The sequence below is a fragment of the Poecile atricapillus genome, chromosome 8 (genome assembly GCF_030490865.1).
Source record: "Poecile atricapillus isolate bPoeAtr1 chromosome 8, bPoeAtr1.hap1, whole genome shotgun sequence".
Classification (NCBI taxonomy): Eukaryota; Metazoa; Chordata; class Aves; order Passeriformes; family Paridae; genus Poecile; species Poecile atricapillus.
The window spans coordinates 22,494,192-22,514,690 of NC_081256.1; the positions used below are offsets into that span (position 1 = coordinate 22,494,192).

Here is a 20,499-nt window from a genome sequence, read left to right on the forward strand (position 1 = left end):
ACGGCCGGGAGCCCGGGAGGAAGCGCCGGGACTTCCTCCAGGGGAGGCCGGCCCGGGGGCGGTGCGCGCCCCGCGGGGAGCGCGGCGAGGCGGCCGCACACGGCGCGGAGGAGGCGATGCGGGCCGCCTGGGTGCTGCTGCCGGCGCTGGCCGCCCTGTCCGCCTACTATGTGTACCTGCCGCTGCCCGGCGCCGTGTCCGACCCCTGGAAGCTGATGCTGCTGGATGCCACCTTCCGGGCGGTGCAGCAGACGGTAAGGCGGCCCCGCTCGGGGGAGGCGGGCGCACACCCCCCACACCGGTACCGCAGGCGGGCGGAAGCGCGGTAGCGGTGCCGGCCCGGGGCATCCGCGCAGCGGGAGCGGCCCCCGCCGAGCCCTCCCGGGCCGGCCCCCGGGGCTGCCTGCAGCCGGAGCCGAGCGGGGAGTCCCCGGGTCCGTGACATAAGCGGGCCGGAGCTGGGGCCGGTCCCGCGGCACCGGGCGGCCCCGCATGCGGGAGGAGAAGCGGGAGGAGAAGCGGACTGGTGTCCCTCTGTAACGCGATGGCTCCGCGGGACAGCCCCGGGGCTCAGCCCTGCCCGTCCGCCCGGCGAGCGCCGCCCGCGGCTCGCTCTGCTGTGCGGCTTGCCGGCTCTTGGTCAGCAAAAAAGAATTGGTGGGTTTTAATCTGATCCGTTACGTATGCCTTAGGGAAAGAAGACATACGAAACTCTTTCGAATTTTAAACTGTCTTGATCTTGAGTCTTATTACTAAAGAAAACTCCGAATGCTTGCTTTTTGTCACAAAGCAGTTGTCACTTAATGATTTATCCCTTATTTTCTGCCAGTATTTTTATGCTGACATGAAACACAATAAAGATGGCAAAAATTCTCATAATGGCTTTAGCTATGAAGTTTGCTTCCTTCTAATATATTATCCAGTTTTTCACAAGGACTGATCAGTCATGGACAGGACTGATGTAAGGCACTATGTATGTGAAAATTGAAAGTTGTCTTGATTTTAATTTCAGTTTATTGAATTGCTTTGAAATATGCAAAAGCTTTTATTTTGAGCAGATTATGATCCCTTCAAAAAGGGACTAAATGAGTTAGAGGAGAAAGGGCTCATAAATGGGCTAGCTGGGAATGTACCTGCTACATTCTTCATGCAGTAACGGTGGGACAGTGTCCAAAGTTGTATATTCTGCCTGAATAGCTTCTCTGGGTGTCACCTTTGGAGACACAGGTTGGGACTAAATAGGTCACTCATCTGATCCTCTGGGACGTCTCATGGTCCAGTTGTATAATGGAATCAAAGCATGCCTCTAGGATGAAATGATAAAACCTGTTTGCTGTGCAGATAAAACCTGGTCAGTTGTATATCCTCCTGTATGATAGGAAGAGTATGCAATACAATTGCTTGAATTCTGCAGTAAAATCTATGACTTGACATTCACTTGCTCCATGTTTTTAACTCAAGTGACTGAACTGCAGGTGCTCAGCTCAGCCCAAATTTATTGGTAGGTAGGGACAGAAGGGCCATGGTTTGTTTATGTGGTTGGGTGTAGATGCATTCTGGTGCCTCTAGCTTGGAGGCTGAGGAGCATCTCCTTTGAGATATTCTAGAAGTCAGAATCCCAGGAGGAATCCCAGGACAAAGCCTGGTGGGTGCCAGCTGGAGCAGGCTGGTGGCAGGGCTGAGGTGCCCACATCTGTCCCACTCTCTGGGGCAGGGAAGGCTTTCTTTTAGGGGAAAGTGGCAATTTCTTAGTTGTTTACATCTCTGGCCTTAGAAATAAAAACTTCAATAGTAAGAAAAAGTACTAAGCAAGTAACAGTTCCTGTAACATCACTTGCAAACCAAAATGAGTTTTACACAGAAGCATGAAGGAGGTGAGTTGTTAGAGGTGCCCCAGGCACACAACAGGTGAACCTTGGGGCATTGGTTCTGGATAGAAAGAGAAGGAGCTTTCCAAGTGTTCAGAAGTCTTTCTAACACTGAGGCAGCGCAGTTGCAGATAAATAAATGACTGTCATTAGGAAGGAACTCTTGAGAGCCGAAGGCAGGATTGTAAAAGTTAAGCTTGTGTATTTGCTTTGTTAGACAGCTTTTGTGTGTGTATATCTATAATAGTATGTCCTTTTCTAGAGCTCAGCTTCCTCTTTCTTTTTCTATCAGCTATTTCAAGGCCAAATGGTTTAACATTTCTCTGTGTGACTGTTGAACTTTCACCTACTTCTGAATGTATTTCAGCTTGTTGTTTATTACTTTCCTTTATAGGTCTGATAGCTGACAGGAATACCTTTCTAATTTTGAAATCTCTGAAATGTACTTTTTCCCCACAAACTTCACATACTTCAAATAAATTAATTGTCTTTTGCTCGTTTTGAAATGGATTTAAGACTCGGATGATTGAGTGTAACCATTTCTCGTTAGGGATAATATGTTTGTTTACTCAGTGCATTAATAATCACTGTGAATGAAACAGAATAGGGCTTTCACTGGCTTCCAGCATATTAATGGTAAGGTTTTTACACTTGCATGTACAGTTTTGTCCCAGTCAGCCATAAATTTCTTTACAAGCTTGGGACTGAGTCAGTGTCCTGGCTCATTGTGAGACTCCAACAAACATTCAAGTATAATCAGGTGGTTTAAAAAGTGTGCAATGCTTATAGGGCAGTTTCTTTAAATAGGTTTCAAAACATACTACAGAAGAGAACTGATACTGTTATCCTAGTCTTAAATTGGGGGCAACAGAGGTAGGAAGAGCTGGAGTGCTGATCTGATGTCACAAAAATTCCAGTGAAGGAGCTGAAAATTGAGATGACCTTTCAGAGCCTTGTTTCTGTGCCCTCTTTAATGCCCTGTGCTGCCCTGGAAAGAAAATAAAGAAACTGAGACTTTAATGATATCAATGAATTGATGTGAAAATGCTTACCTGAGAAAGGGTAATTTGCCCATCACCTGTCTCAAAATGGGACATGGTAAAGTTTTTACATAAAACTGTGATATAACACAATTTGAGATTAGAGATTAAAAACTTTTTAATATACATTTATCTATACAGGTACATCAGAACTCAGCTTCACTGAAATTTGGGAAGCCACATAAAGTTAATTATAAGATTGAGCTATAGATTTAACCATTATAATTTTTTCAGTTGGTGTTTATTTAGAAGTGTCTAGAGCAACACTTGGCAATTCTGCTGTAACAGCAGTATTGATAACAGGCATTTTTCACTTCTTCCTCTAACCACTCTCCCTTAGATGAGGAAAGAGAGCAGCACATGTTTATTCAAGTCCTTTGAAATAAGTTATTTCTGAACATCACTGTCAAGACACTTGCTATTCTGGTGCATGGCAAGGAAAGAGGGATTTTTTTTGGAATCAGGGCAGCTGTTAGCAAAGTTTGGAAGGATAAATGGGTTAACCCCCAACAGTTGGCCATCAGATAGATGTATATGGAAGAAAGCAGGCAGCTGTACAGGGCAGAAAACTTCTCATTAGCCAAGTGTTTCCTTTGTGCTTCTTCTCCACTCACTTTTGGAATAAAATCAACCAAGGGGTATCAACACTCAGGAATAAAGAAAACAGTGTTTGTTCTTTCTAACATTTTAATTTCTCTCTACCCACATATTGCAGAGTGTGTGATTTCTGGACAGGTGAAAGTCATAGTTGTAGGCAGTGAAGTAAGTTGCTGATGGTTTTGGATCCAAGTTTTAGAACTGATTTACAGTAAAACAGGTTTTAGTTATGGCAGGTAGGTCTCACAGCACTGGCACCCGAACAGAAACTGAACCACACCGTAAGTCCTTTTTGCAGGAACAGGTAATTTATATTGCTGTAAAAGCAGATCATCATGGCTGAACAGGTATGTGCACAAAACCTTACATTAAAATGTAATCTAGATTTTGCTTCCAGTTAATAAACTGAAAAACAGTCTTCCTGGTTTTTTTTTCAGTTCTAAAGGAAATTCATAAAACTAAGAGCACTTGTCTTTGAAAACTGTCTTTCTCTAATAATATTAAAAAGACATGTTCTTTACTGGGAAACAAGATACTTGCATTGAGAAATCTTTTTGTAAAATCACCCCTAAATAGGGTAAATTGCCTGAAATGCACACAAAACAATATGTTCCACACACAGCTAAATGTGGAAATGATCCTGTTTATTTTTCACTAATGTTACTGCCTACAGATATTATCATTGGTGTTGAGCCTCTAATGTTTTTAGAAGTGTCCTTTTCAAAGCAATGCCAGAACTGACTGTAGTGTGTGTGTCTTTTAAGGTGGGAAGTTGAGTTTTAGGCAGTTCAGCCTGGCAGTTCCGGCATCATTACTCAGTTGAGTCATGAGTGAGATTTGGCTGGGTCCCAAGTAGTGCTGGGTGTAGAAGGAGCCTTAGCTGTTTGTCTGGTTCCTGATCCCCCCAGAGCCTGAAAGGTCAGTGCAGGACCTTGGCTCTGCCCGGCTGGGAGGGCACTGGAGGGAGCAGCTGATGCCTCTGGAGGGTGTTGCCTTTGTGCGCTGCAAGCGCGACCTGTCGCAATAATTCTGTGACTAAAGGGCAGAGCCAGGGTTAGCCAAGGAAGTCATCTGAGGACAGAGAGTCCCAAAGTGTTGAGCAGTGCTAGAGGTTACTGGATATTTGCAACAAAAACTTCTGGGTTACTTTTTTGCAATACAGAACACATGACAAGTATGGAATTCAAGTCCTTGAAGATGTTTCTTCATGAAATTATCAGCTGAGGAGCCAATAGAAAAATCCATATAATTTAGGGACAGATATTGATGGTTAAAGGTGAAGTAATGGTGCAGTATTTGGTTCATTCTGCCCTGACACCTTTCTTCATTTACTGAAAAATTTCTCTTACATCACTTAAATCTTTCAGTATCTGGCACCCCATATCAAAGAATTTACCAGAAGGAAAGTGTCAGTCTTGAACAATTCAATCCCTAGGAGGTGCCTGCATAGTCCTTACCTTAAAATCTCACTCCTGGGAATGTCCTGGGAAAGAGAAGGAGATTTTGCTGTAGTGGGAAGACTTGCAGCTGTGACCCAGAGTGGGCAATGTGCTGTGCCTGTGGCTGGCACAGCAGCTCTGGGCCAGTTGCCCAGGCTTTTCATCTTTATACTAGCTCCTCTTTCTTTCCTGTGGTCTCTTTACTTCCCCCTTTTCCTTATGCTTTCTCCTCCTTTCTGCTAGCTTTAAGTATTACAGCACTGTCTGCTCTCCCTTTTCACCTGGGAAAGCAGGGAAATCTCCTTCTCCTCCTTCTCCTTCTCTCTCTCTTTCTCCTTTCTCTTCCTTTCTCCTTCTTTCTTCTTCTCCTTCTCCTCCTCTTCTCGCCACAGCCACACACACACGTAATCCCCAAATATATCGTTCACATTTGATAACCTACAGCAGCCCTGCAGGTTGTAACTGTAAGGGAGGTAAAAATCTCAGCTACCAGCAAAGATCAAACCCATTATTGCTCACAGGAGATGAGCAGTTCCAGTTTCATCCCGGATTTAAGGCAATCCAGCTGCTGCCAAAAGGGCTGGTCCCATCCTTTCCCCTGCCCCCTCTTTCCTGCCTTGGGGTATCAGTAAGGTGGTGGCATGGCTGAAGTTCAGTGTTTCTTTGGCTCTGCTGGGTTTGTCTGCTTGGGTTTGCTCTGAGTTTGCTGGGTTTTGCAGTAAGATCATGCTCTGGGGCTTCCAGGGACACCACAAGAAAGGTGCCAGGGAAGAACAGGCATCAGGATGGGCAGGGCTGTCCTTTGAGTGGCAAGGCACTCCTAGAGGAGAGTTGGCCAACCACATCTTCTGCCAGGAGTATTAGTACAGACTGCTAAGATAAATATAGATATATATATTTTAACATTTAGAGAGAGGAAAAGAAAAAAATTATTTGTGAGAACTTTGGACAGGACCGGCTCTTTGCCAGCAAAAAGTGCAATCCTGATGCCTTGTAAATAACAAGCCAATAGGCTGATTAGGTAGATTGACTAACAAGGAATCTATCTGATAAATGCTTGGCAAAAAACCTGCTCACGTCTGATAAATAATTAGGGCTGTTGCATTTGTGCCCTGATGTAGAAAGCACTTGGATTCTTGGAAAGAGTGGCCTATTACAGGAGGGATAGACATGAAAGAGCATGGTAGGCTGCAGATGGCCAGGGTGCTCTGTGGTTTGAAGAACAGGGCAAAACATTTCTTGGTAAACACCCCTAACTAGCCTTGAAAACAAAACATTCCTGATTCCACGGAACATGTGGTAATCTTGTCTACAGAGATTGCAAACTAAAGTGGGAGAAAACAAAAATGAGATGTCTATTGCAGCGCAGGCTAAATAAAATCTACAAAAACATTATTTTCTTTAGCAGGCTTTCTAAAACTGCTTCCCAGTGCTTACCTCCCCTGGGAACTTCCACAGGGCACAGAGAGGAGCAGACCTTTATGTGGTTACATCGATGGCAGCCCAACCATTTGTGTGCCAGATTATTAATAGATGCATTGCTCTTCAGATTCCAAACTGGTCCTGGGATTTCCTGTGGGAATTTTAAGTAATGGTGGGAGAAAAACACGGGCTGAGACTCAGAGATACAAACAGCCTTGTGAAATCAGCATTTCTTCCTGCCGCGTGGGTATTTTGTGTTTCTTCTCCCAGAGAGAAGACTTGCAATATGAAGAAATTATATCCCATCCAAAAAACAGCAAGCATTTTAAATTTTGGATTCCTACCAAACCATCTCAGCAGGGTGATGTTACCACAAGGCAAGAAAATAAAGTAATTTTTTTAAAATTCTTGTTTTGAAAGTGGATTCCTCTCCCAGGTCACATAACAGCCCACTGTGTTTGGTGTAAATTTTGGGGTTTATTTAAAGATCAAACTTTTTTCTACAGCAGTCTGCAGTAGGAGCTGTGCAGGGCCTTTTCTGTACAGAACCTGGATGAAAGCAAATATTTTCTTTTTTTTAACTTTCAAACTAATTAGGACAGTGAGAAAAATTACATGTAAGAGATGGTGCCTGTAAGATCTTCTTTGGAAAAGAGGCTGCTGAGTGCTTCAAAGCTTGCTTTTATTCTGGAGGGGACGATGTGCAGATTTTGTACAGATTAAACTGGGAACTATCTGTTCTTTAGCAGGTGAATGTGGTTAGACCAGTACTTGGGTGAGTCTGCTCACTCTGTGTCAGTATCCTGAATTCTTTGTAGCAGGTTGCACTGCACTAATGGGACTGGCAGAATTCACACTGCAAAGTGAGCATGTGTAGAAAAGCCCTATATAACAGGACACCTCTTGTTCCAAGTATTTGGTATCTGGAGATAAAAGGTCCCAGCTGACAGCTTTCCTAGTGGTAATGTTCTTACAGGTATATGTTAATTTTATTGTTAATTTTACCTCCCAACGCCATTGCCTTGACTGAGAAAGTTGTACAAAAGGCTTTGCTGGTCATCCAGTTCCTGAGCTTAAAGGGGAAAGACCTCCACTACTTTTTCTTTTAAATGGTCAGTCTGGACACTGTAGCCCCTGTGGTCCTTTGGCTGCCCTTTTGCCAGCCCTGGTGCACCATGCAGGGCATGGGAACAGGTATGCACTACAAATAGTGAGCAGGTCATGTGTGGGGAGCAGGTCATGACCATTGCAAGTGGAGGAGTGCCTTGAATCCCAGCAGTGTTTGCTAAGAGAAGCAGGCTTCTAATCGAGTCAGGGCAGAATTTTTAAAATAAACATGAAAATAAAAGTCCTGGATAGCTAAAGGGGATAAAACCTGTCTCCTTCTACCATAAGGGGACAGAAGAATCATCATTCTTCAATTTCATAGTGTTTAAATCACACAAAAAAGTGCCTTGAGTCTCTTGGGTTGGAAAAAAGTGTCATCAACCTACTGTTGTTCTTGACTAGTGTTTCAGATTCTTCCCAATTCAGCAGGTAAACACAGGATAAGCCAAAAAACACCATGATATTCCTTTTAAGACTATTCCTGTTTCCAAATTTCTTTGCAGTCATTGGGAACTTTTCTTAATTTGTAAATAGAAAGCCTTATGCTTTGTGGTGGAGCAGGAGAGATAATCTGCATTTTTGATACTTTTCCACCAAAAAACGCTGCCTGTGTAGTATTGCCCTCTGCTGGCACCAGTCTGAGGAGCTTCATAGGTCCCCTAGTGGAACAAGAGGTTTGTCCCCTTCCAAGGTGTCTTTCAGAGGATTCGGGTGCTCGTTCATGGTTGTGATCCATGAGGCGTTCATGGTTTAATTTTATTTTTCCACAGAAAATATTCTACGAGCAGCGATTTTTTATAACACAGCTTTAAAAACATTAGAGGCTTCTGATAAAATTTCATTTTCCAGTGAATACTGTAAGAGTCATGTAGGACCTGCCCTTTGAAGGCAGTTGTATTACACATCAATGTGGTAGTGTATCATATGCTCTGAAGTAACAGAAATTTCTTTTCTTCTTCTTTTCCCCCCGCTAGTGTCACCTGATTCACTATCTGAGACTCAGCCATCACTTGATAGTTCTGAATTATTTGATTTGCACCTTTGACAAGCTGAAGTCTGTCTCCTCTGAAGACATTAAAATCACGGATGCTGTTTTTGACGGCGTGGAAGTGAGAGTGTTTGAACCTCCTGCGAAGGGAGATGAAAGCCTCAAGCGCAGCGTTGTTTACATCCACGGAGGGGGCTGGGCCTTGGCTAGTGCAAGTAGGTGTCTGTCAGTAATTAAATGGGATTCCAGTCTGCTTTTCTCCTAGCAGGAAAAGCCAAAAGCTCTTTTTGCTGCCAGGAATGGCAGTTTTGCTAAGATGTACCTGAATTCAGTAGTGACTGGCTCCAATCTGGTGGATCAAGTCTAAGGAGAGAGGGAGAAAACTACCATTAACACACAGCAGAAGTGCATATCTTACCTGCATGTGAGCTGTAAAAGGACTAAAACGTTAATTTTGTTACATCCTGAGAGGGAAAAACAGCTTATTGATTCAATTTCTGTGATGCCTGGGTAGGCTGCTTGGGCCAGTCCCTCACTTTCTGAGGTAGTGCACAAAAGTCAGTCCTTGGTGATCAGGTTCCAGTGGCTACACATAAAGAAATTACATGGGTTTACCCCATTTTCAGAGGATAATTAGCAGAAGACTGAGCTGATCTACATGGCATGCAACAGTCTTGCTAATGTTTGGTTCTTAAGTAGCACCTGCCTGGGAATGCACCCTGCTGAGCACAGACAGAAGTGTGAAGGAAACAGGTAGAGGTTGGTTCCTCTTTGGGTTGCTCCTTAGGGACTACAACCACCACTAGCATAATTACCTTGAAATTTAATGCTGTTTACTCCATTCATTTGGAAACCACAAACATGATCAGAGGAAGTGGGATGCAGCTATAGGCAGTGATAAGGTAACCACTGATTCCTTCCACATCGTACAGGAGGAAAACAGCCTTGGCAGAGAAAGGGCATGTGGTTCCTGTGGCTGCTCTGAGATCCAGATCTGAGAAGTCTTCTCCCTTTTCCTTCCCCATTGTTCCCATGACGTCCTGAAGTCCATACAGCCCTAATGCATTCTACATCTTCCACTACAGAAAAAGAACAGCAGTGGATTTTTACAAAAAGATACAATTGGATTGATTGCATTTAGACTCTGCATATACAAGTCATTTAGACCATGATTTGAGTGAGATTCAGGTTCCTAAATAACTTTAAAATTTGGTCTTCACATGCCTTTGGAAATTCCAATCTCTTTGTCCTGTAGCAGTTAAATATTTTACTCCTCTTCCTACAGAGGAATTGTGCTTTGAGATGGTTTTCTTAGAATTGCCTAATGGATATTTGTTAACCTCCTGCCTGCATCATTTGTTCTCTAATAGTTTGCATATGACTCTTGTGCAAAAGTTTATATTAAATTGCTGCAGTTTGTCAGGATGATTATGGCTTGCTGTTGTCAGATGTATCCCTGAGTCCAGGGTGCACAAGTTAATGACACAATTGCTACACCTAAATGTTAACTTCTAAGATTGGGCGCTTTAGAAAACGTTTAGTGTCCTAGTATATTTTATAGTACTGGGAACCAACAATTAAGTAACTGGAAAGGAACAAAATTAAAGATACTCAGTCCTCTGATAAATAGAATAGCTGTGATTAATCCTCCCTTAAATGAGTAGCTGAGCTGACATTAATAGGGCAACTCATTTGAATCAAAGCAATGCATGCTATAATAAAATGAACCACAGGCAGTGACTCATACAGCACTCTCTCTGGATGTTAATGCCCCCAAACCATTGGGTGCCTTAGATTTTGGCCAACTGAGAAAATTGTGATAGGTGGGTGAAATGACATGTCTGAAGTCACCAAGAAACAGATGAGGAAGGAGGCAATAGACTGCAGGATTCTGAAGGCATGAGTTATGTTCCTTCTGCTGAACTATGGATTTGGCACTCGATGAGTTGCAGGCTGATCTCATTTACTTTGCTTCTGTCTGTGATGGCTGTATGTTTTCTGAGGCTTTTGGACAGTTTTGTGACTATTGACTCACATGTCCCTAACACCATGTCCTTCCCTTCCAGGAACAAGCCTTTACAACAATCTCTGCAGAATCATGGCTGAATCTCTCAACGCTGTTGTTGTCTCCGTTGAGTGAGTAATCTAAAATTGATCAAGTAGTTTTAAGGTATTAGAAATATATAACATCATTCTTTTACCTTCTCCTTCACTAGTGGCTTCTCTCTAAGGCTTTAACTTGGACAGTCATTTTCTATACCAGTCTGATACCTTTATCCTTTTAAAATTACAACTAATCGGAATGTTATCAGAAATTCATTTGGGTTTCTGATTACTTTAGAATTCACTGTGGGGTCTAGCCCTGTTGCTCTCACAATGTCCCACTGTTGCAGTCCTCTCTTTTAAGCCTTGTGCTTCCCTCAAGAGCAGAAGACTGCCAGACAACAGAGAAGTGGGGCTGCTTTTTTAACATGTTGAACAATTACAAGGCAAACAAACCCCTTGACTAGCTAAATACATTACCTAGATGACTCCAACTTGATTGGTACTGTTCCCATCTTTATTATCAACTTCAATATTTTCTTCTGCAAACCCAACCACTTGATAAAATTACTAAGTTTTCCCACCTGCAGTTCATTACATACCAAGCTTTGGGATCTAATTGCAACTTAATTACATGGAGTTGATGTTACTCATTTAATGCTTATTGTAGTGTACTTTAAAGGGTCAGGTGGTTTGGTTTTTGGTTTTTTTTACTGCTTTGGTTTTCATTATTAGAAACAAGGAAAACTACAAAAGCAGCTGTTGGTTATTCCAGACAAGCAGCAATCACAATATTGAAAAGTTCCTTATTATTCCTTTTCTGATTTATGCTGTTTTCATTCTGCCTATTGTTCTGAGTTACTATTACTTCTTCTCCTTAATCATTATATCCTTCAATCAAGGTGTTTGTATTCAATTAGTCAAGTTTCATTGGTCTAATTGCACATCTCACTTTCACAATCTATACACAGTTTACTGTTAGGCAGTTTTGCAAGGAGCTCCCAAAGGACACTCTCAGATTCCTGTATATACAAGATACAGATTGCTTTCTGACAGCGGGTCACAATTGGAGTTTGAAAGTTGTAACCTTAAGTTTAAAATTTATTCTGCATATGAAACTTCTTTAGCTTACAGTCTAAAGATGTTTTGAGTCAGACAGCTGAATTTTGGTTCACTAGGCTCTACTGAAAAAGTCTAAAATCTGTAGTTTGAAAAGCTGAAAACTTTGCTTTGTACCACGAGGCCCAGTAACAATTCTTGGATGTCAAATTATTCAGAAAATACAAACGGATTTCTCCTGCACTGTTATTTAGAAGCTGAGAAAGCCTCATGTCTGGGATTCAGCTGCTGGCTCTTCCTGGCAGACTGTTTGCTCTCTCTGTGCCTCCGTCCCCCACCTGCCCAATGGGTTTATTTCTGCTCCTCTCCTTGATAAAGGAAAGGAATTAGTGCATCCTTTGCACTGGAGGAAATTTGCATTACTTAATTTCTTGGTTATTGTTCATTTCATGGCACAGAGGGATAGCAAGGTTTATTCTCTCCTGACATCACTAAAAATTTGGGAAGCAGAAGTGCTTAGGTGTTTGGCTCAGCCAAACAGGAGCGTGTTGGGCGTGTATGATTTAATCTCCCTCCTACTTCTTAAGGTGGGACTTTGGATCAAAACCAGGCAGAGTGGCCTGACTCCCTTGCCATGGGTGTTTTAACTACTGATTTTCATAATGCATGATGAAATCCTCCATTGGGTAATCCTAGGAAAGTGCTGCACAATTTTACACTGTCTTGGTACAATTCATGTCTAGTAGGTTCATTTTAATTTTTCCAAATTAGAACACTAACGATAAGATTAAGTCTTACATACGTATTACACACCTCCTACTTTTTCTGTACTATTTATCCTAATGAAATACCGATTTCCAGTAAGGGTTATCAGATATCACCTGTAAATCCTAAAGGAGAGGTACAATAACATCAGTACAATAAAGCAGAGGTAAGAATTGATTCTCATCCCTTTTATTTTGCAGATATAGGCTGGTGCCTGAGGTGTGCTTCCCCGAGCAGTACCACGATGCTCTTCGTGCAACAAAGCATTTCCTGCAGCCTGATGTCTTAGCTGAGTATTCAGTGGACCCCAGTCGAATTGCAATCTCTGGGGACAGTGCAGGAGGGAATCTGGCAGCTGCTGTGTGCCAGCAGGTATCATCCACTGAGAGTTCTGTATTGCACTACAGCAGTCCAGCCCAGAGAGGCTGGCAGGTTCTTTGTGCTGCACCATCACAAGGGGATGTGCCACCCCTGAAAACAGAATGGTAGAAAGCCAGAATCTGCTCATGTTTCTTCTGTAAAGTGACTCAGTCACTATATGAATCACATAGGTTGTGATGTGTTGTTACATTCACAAGTTGTTATGGACTGGAGTTCAAGAGTAAGGAGCTAAATTAGGTTTTTTTACCTATTTTGCTGGTGAACTCCTTATTTTTCCAGGTAGGCATAATTTCTTAATATGATTGCCTATTTTTAGATAATTGTCTCTGGAAATACACTTTTATTTCTTTCAAATACAAATGAAGGACAAAATACACAGTAAATGGAGCTTAATTCCTCTTGAATTGTCTTTCTGTAGCATTTTGCAATTTTAAAGAAATTTCTTTTGTGTATCTGCAGTTTAAATGTAATCTGAATTTGATCTAGTAAAGAGTTTAAAGGAAACCCGAGGCAAGTAATATTTTTCATGGTTGAATAAAATATTATTATTACTAACTTATTCCTGTTTCCATAACCATTAGTGATAAGAAAGCAGATACCATGTCCAGACAACTAATTATCATGACACCCTTGCAATATTGAATTAGGGTGGAATAATTAATAAGAGACAGTTACAATAAAGACTTCAGTATTGAGGACTGATAAACATGATAGTAGCACATTTTGGGAAATTCAATTTCCTGATGCATAATTCTTTTTAAACAAGATGAGACATGATAGGGCACTGTGCGTCTCGTAGGATGGAACAAAGTTTGCTGACTCTTCCAGTAAGGCAGTCAGGGGGCACCAAATTGATGGACTCAAATCAAATGCAGGTTGAGTCAGACACAGGGAGATGCTTCTGTACCAGGTGAGTCTTTGCTAGAAGAAATTGTGGATGCCAGCAATCTGCATTGGCTGAAAACAAACCAATTAGATCAATTAATGGAAGAAAAATCCATGAAAAGCTCTTAAAAGCAAGAGTAGCTCCTTTGATTCAGGAAATCCTTCTGATGCCACTTGTTCAACTGGGCACTGTGTGAGAGAAATGCCACTTCTCATATTTTGTTGTTCATACTCCCTTCAATAAGCTTAGGTCACTGATTTCTGTTGGGAACGGCCACCTTACGAGAGGAGAAAAAGATCAGACTGCTGATACTTCAGACAAAACGGCCACATTGCCTGTATAAGAGCAGAATTCACTCTAAAACTGTCAAATGAATGTTTGCTTTTCTGCAGTCCCACATTGATACGTGTTTATCTTCTTTATAATCTTAATTCTATCCTGCGTTTTTCTCACAGCTTAGCAAAGACGAGGATTTGAGCGTCAGACCGAAGCTGCAGGCCTTGATTTATCCAGTCCTCCAGGCGTTTGACTTCAACACCCCTTCCTACCAGCAGAACATGAACATGCCCGTGCTGCCTCGCTACGTCATGATCAACTACTGGATCGATTACATCAACGGCAACTACGACTTGGCTCACGAGCTGCTGATCAACAACCACACGGCCCTCAACGTGGGCCGGGCGCTCTCCTTCCGCGCGCGCCTCAACTGGACGTCGCTGCTGCCTCCCTCCTTCAAGAAGAACTACAAGCCGGTGGTGCAGACCACGGGCACGGCGGCCATCGTGGAGCGGCTGCCGGCGCTGCTGGACGTGCGGGCGGTGCCGCTGCTGGCGGACGACGCCACGCTGGCGCGGCAGCCCCGCACCTACGTGCTGACCTGCGAGAACGACGTGCTGCGCGACGACGGCGCCATGTACGCCTCGCGCCTGGAGCGCGCCGGCGTGCCCGTCACCCTCGACCACTTCCACGACTGCTTCCACGGCTGCATGATCTTCACCGTGTGGCCCACGGATTTCTCCGCCGGCGTGCAGACCAGGAACAGCTACATCAAGTGGCTGGATGAGAACCTCTGAAGGGAGGGAAGGCTGGAAGGCACAGGGTGGGCGTGTGGCTCCGGTGTCTGTGCTGGCAAAAGAGCAAACAATCAAAAAAGTGCACTTTTCCCAGTTCTGACTTCGCTGTTCAGTGCAGCTGCTGGGGGTACAAACCACTAACTGCAGCATTTTCTAGCTCTATTTGCCTTGCCCAGTAAAGAATTTTTAGAAGTATTTTTTTCAAAGCAATTTTTTTCCCACTTTCTCCCAGATGATATTGCCAAACATAAACACGGATTGAGCAGGGAGATCAGGACTCCTGCAGGATTCTTACCTGGCTGAAACTTTTGAGCTTTGACTCTTAATTAGGTACAAAGGCCCTGGCTTTCAAGTGATGTGGGATAAATCCTAACCACCTACACCTACTTCTGAATATGTAAAAATGTGAGCTAGTTTACAGCAGTGTTGAGCATCTGATGTCACAGTGAGAACACTCTCCTTGGGCAGCAGGGCCATGCATTTGAATGACAAGCACAGATTTAGGTGTTGGCTTTTTGCCACAGACGAACGGCTCATTTAAAATTTTTACGAAATTTTTTACAAAAGCTCTTCTAGACAGTTAAAATGATGCTCGATGAGTCTTTTAGGCAAACCTGTAATTCAGCTTTGGAATTTGGTCTTTACCGCCTTTTAATTATTTATATTTTAAGAAGGTACAGGACTAAATATATTTTCAATAAAAAGTATGATAGCATAAACACAAATAGGTAAGATCAAATATCAGGTGTAGCAGGAGAATGCAGCTTTCCTGTGTGAGTGACCTTCAAAGCTGACTACTTATTTGGCTAAAGAATGTGACTTCACCTATGTTGAAAACCTTAGTTGTATGACCTCCTTAGAGAAAATACTGACCTTACTACAGATAGTCTGCTGTGTGGTTTGCACTAATGTTTGTAATTAGTAGAAGTTTTTGTTCATTGACTTTTGTTTTGTGTTTGTAGTTTTTACTATATTTCCTGCTTCATGAAAGGAGGAAAGCAAGTGAATAGAGGTGGGTTCCAATCTGTACAGATACTTAATTCTGTACAATATTTAATTCTGAGCTTTGCAGCTGAACTTTTTCTCAGTCTTGTAGACTGCTCCAGGCAAGGTGATCTCGCTATTGGGCAGCAAATCTGTGCAGTTTGAGCCAGTCTGTAAAGTTTGGACAGGCAGGACAGGGGAGTGAAACCACTTTGTGACTATCTATTGTCCAGGCTGCTCACAGCTTGCAGAAATGAAGGTGGTGTCAAAAGCCCAGAGGCACAAAGGAGAGAGTAGGAGATTAAATTCATCATCAGCTTTACCACAGACCCTGTGAGTCCCCAGGAGAACAATGTCATCTCCTTACACCCCACTCCTGCAAGGGAGGGAGGAATGTCCTACCTCACAAAGGAGCTGTGAAGCTGAATTCTCAGGCATGGGTGAAGCACACAGATGTGAATGTGACTGCAGGAACTCTGGCTTTTGACTTTCCATCCTTCTCCAAGAGCTGGCTCAGAACAGCCTGTCCCACATCAGGGATGCTACTGGGCTCATGTCCTGCTGAGCAGTTTGTTCCCCTCTGTCCTGGTTCCTGTCAGGAACCCTAAGGTGAGGCTTCTTCGCCCTTAGCCTTGGAGATCATGAGAAAGGCAATTTCATTAAAGCATTCCTTATATGAAATTTCCTTATGAAAGTTCTTCAAAAAACCCCATCAGGTACTGATCAAACTGCCTTCTGACATTTAAAACATATACAGAGCAGTCCCCTTTCACTGGGATTTAAATTAAATAGGAGAATGGCTTTGCAGAATCACTGTTTCCTGGAAACACCAGGTTGTTAACGTGGTTGTGTGTATTAAGAAAAACCATTAACGAGACAAGGCCTGGATGTCAGCTCAGTCATGCAGGCCAAAATTCATTCCCAGCACAGTTCACACGAAGATCACAAGGCAAAGCTTTTTCAACAGTGGCCCAGATTCTTCCATTTAGCATTTACAAAGACTTGGTGGAATTAGAGCAACCAAGTGACAATCTCAATCAGAATAAATTTTGATCAAGAAACCCAATTAGCACTGCAGAGGAATTCAAACTTTTTATCTGGATTTAAACCCTTTCCTCCTTTTCCCCATAAACACAGCTTCATAGATTGTATGTTTTAAACAGACAGCAAGAGAAGTTACATCCGTTCAAAAGACAAGTTACTAATCTGCTCCAGACTCCTTTCTCTTTATATGGAGACAGCTACATTTACCTGACTTTAGACTATGACTAAAATAGTAAAAAAAAAATAAAAAAAAAAACCACTATACTGAGTTACAACAAAAGGCTTCTTCCTGAATTTCCTGCTTAAAGAATAAACCCATATCAGAAAAGATATCATTTATATCTACTCACTGTCATTAGTATAATATGTGGCTATACTATGATTGTATGTCATAGTATAACTGTAGTACTGGAAGAAAATTGTTAATATTCCTATAGATCTTATAATAATGAAGTTTTCCTGAGAGCTTTCTGCAAAGCTTTAGGTCAGCATTTGTTTATAGCTAAGTTATAAATATCTGTTATGAACCTAAAATATAATTGCTGCTGTTTTGTTTTTGTTTTTTTTTAACTGAAATGAAAGGGAGAGCTGGAATATATACACACATATATATTCATGGAGTTGGTTGTAAATTTCCTTCATGCACTGAAGCACATTAAAGTCTTGGCACAAGAGATGGTAGTAAGTTTATAACTGGAGTGGATGTGTTTACGAAGCTGCCAGCAGCCTGGTGCGATAGCCGAGAGAGATCACAGCACCACGTGGATGTGATGTACAGTATTAACTACTTCTGTCAAAGCATCTGGACTGCTTTGATCTTGCAGCCATGTGGTTTAATACCTGATAGCTGCAGAGATACCTGAGGGATCCTACAACATGGAAAAAAAGAGGTCTGAGTTCCAGCTCTAAAAAGACCTTTAGTTCACAGCCGCACAAGACACTGATCAAATTCAGTGTAAACCTTCAAGTGAGTGTTAGTCCCAACCCAGCTTTCCTCCTCCTGTGCTTTGTTCTCCTTTGCACACAGTCCCCATTTCCCATATTGAAAGTTTAGGGTTGTTTCCCGCTGTGTTGCTGCAAACTCCTAGGAACTGACTCAGGGTTACAGAAAACAGATGCCTGATAGCAAGGGATTAAGATTAATCCGTGTTACAACACCTGGATTTGTTCCTGCATTTTCCTACTTCTCCAAGTGTGTCCTCAGGCATACCTTGCACCTTCATCCCTTTTCACAAAGGTTATTTCACAAAGCAGTTTAGGGCACTTGCACGATGTAGGATCAGAGCAAGTGTTTGTAGCAATATTCCACCTGTGCATGGTAGAGTCTTTTCAGAGAAGATCTTCAATGAGTTTGTTTTCTTATCATGATTTTGGCTAGGTAGCTTTTGTAGGTAGCTTTTCTTCCCTTCTACAATTAGACTCTATCCTTCTATTGCAAAAATCTCTTGTTCCTGATGGCTATCGAAGCATTCAGATGAAAGTTTAGAAAAAAAATACAACAAAATCAATGAGCATAACAGAACCTGTAGTCACTCTTATCCTGCTTCATAGACCTGAGAACTATATTAGTGGGTCTCTAGTATTTTGGCTAATACTTGCAGGAATAGATGGAGATTTTGTCTCCCTAGCTGAGGACCTCTTAAAGGATGGGCGTTCAACATTTCTGAAAGCCCAGACCTCTTTAAAGAGGTTTCATGACGCATAAAAATCACAAATAAGTTGAGTTTCCTAACCTTCATGTAAGTAATGCCAGAACTGCATTCCCAGTCAAAGCAGAAAGGCCATTGTGAGTTTTAAGCCCTACAAACTAGACAGAAATACTTCATCTTTAAAACATTATTTTGTAATATTTGGGCCTCTATATTTTTAATCTCTTACTAAACTTTACAAGAAACTTTTAAAAATAAAAATACTGTAAGCAGGTAAACTTGAGTTAAACCTTTTAAGCTGCTATGATCTGTAACAGTGATATTGTTAAAAAAAAATAAATCTAAAACCAGCTGGTTTAATGTTCTCATATTTATGATGTTCAAAAGCCCAACATACAACATAAAGGTGAATGCATTCAGTACCTTATGCATGACTGGTTTTTGCTTTGTCCCAGAGCAGGGGAAAGATTTGTAAGATTTCATTACCAAGTGTGATTTGAGATATGCTGTCAAAATGAAGAATAAACAAATAAAGTGAAATATACCTGCAACTTATTTTATTTTTCCCAAGACCACTGGTTTTGTATTTCTGAGCATTTCCATTCTGATTTTTGATTGTTTTCAAGGCAGGAGACTTCTGTATGTCCATGGGCTGTGAGGGTCACCTCCTTGTACTTCATTTCTGCCAAATGGTGACCACATCTGCTGATCCTGAAGAGTGGACAAACCTGCACTGGGGCTGTTATTCTTCTTCAAGAACTTACATTCTCCATTCCAATGCATAAACACATTTTTATGTGTCTATAGGTTATGTATATGTTTGAAATTTGGTTTAGCCATCAAAAGTCCAGGTTCCCTTTTCATTCCTGTTTGACATCCATTCACATTGTTTTTTTCTGACCTGTAGCCCATTTTCTGCCCCTGCTCTCTCATTTATTGATCACAGCAGCATTGCTTTTGAGATACCCTAATGTGGTGGGTTTCCCATTTTGTCCAGCAGGCTCCTGTGCCTTTCACAGAATACAAAGCTTTTCTCCTGCTGAAAAAACGTGGTGGGGAAAAAATGCTTCAAAGGACTTACAACCCTATTTTTTAAACCAGCAAAAGTCATATTCCTACTTGCATGAAATTGAATGCATGAAATTGAATGCATTAAAACCAATCTGGATCACACAGAACATTTTTTTTTCCAGAGATGTTTTCTCAGATGTCATAAAACATCTGACTGTGCAGGGCTTGGCAAGGCAGGGCAGTGCCTTCCTCAGCCACATCCCATGCCTGGCTGGGGCTGGAGCTGCTCTCCCTGTGCCACATTTCCCACCTGCAGCTGGAGCCCATGGGGCTGTACCTGATCCAGATGTGCCTGACACAGCTGGATCCCAAAATCCTGCACCCCGCCTTGTTCTGCCCCTTGCCTGACACTTAGGAAACTCTTTGGAGCTGGGCCATGTTTTATTTTGTTTATCCTCAGGGAAGACACACGTTTTCTCCTTGCTCTTACTTCCAGTTCTTCTGGCACTAATCCAATGGCATTTACTTATTTTATAAATGTCATCTAAATAGATAGCAGCACATCATTAATATGAGACTAAATTCACCCCTAAGGTAAATCTAATATTTTTTCCAAATTATTTTCTACAGCATTTTAAAGGGTTTATCAGCTATTCAGCAGGAACACAGTCAAAACCAAAAAAGAAACGCTGCAATGGCTCCTTTAAAGCTGTTTTTACAGAAACAATATTTTAAATAACTTTTTCTGATTTTATAACATGTAGAGAACACTAAATACTTCCATTACAACAGCTATTTATTTCTGAAGCAGAATCTCAAACCCCAACACTTCCCATCGTGTGGCAGTCTGGGGATATAAGAGAGGCAAAATTTGTTAAGAGAATAAATGTGATATTAAGAGACTTAAATCAGCGATAATAATTGGTGTTACAGAAAAGTCCCTCTGCCACTAACGCTGTGCCAGTGTCAGGACAGGTGCAGGACACTCAGTGCCCCCGAGGGGTGGGATTCAGGGCGTGGTGAAGGAATAAAGGGAATTAGTAATTTCACAACAATCTAATTCCGGTCTGAGGTTTTTAGGTAATAGACAAATCATTTGCAGTACAGCCAGCAGAGGGAGCGTTTAAAGCAAGGTCTGCTGCA

At 42.1% G+C, this 20,499-nt stretch overlaps 1 protein-coding gene across 1 annotated transcript; it reads left to right on the top strand.

Annotated features, from left to right (window-relative positions):
* On the top strand, positions 1–18,889 carry NCEH1 (neutral cholesterol ester hydrolase 1). The gene is made up of 5 exons (XM_058843779.1): positions 1–254; positions 8,448–8,676; positions 10,528–10,597; positions 12,529–12,700; positions 14,051–18,889. Exons 1-5 carry the CDS (start codon positions 117–119, stop codon positions 14,666–14,668), a joined length of 1,227 nt encoding a protein of 408 aa, XP_058699762.1. The 5' UTR covers positions 1–116; the 3' UTR covers positions 14,669–18,889.
* Positions 18,890–20,499: the final 1,610 nt, after the last annotated feature.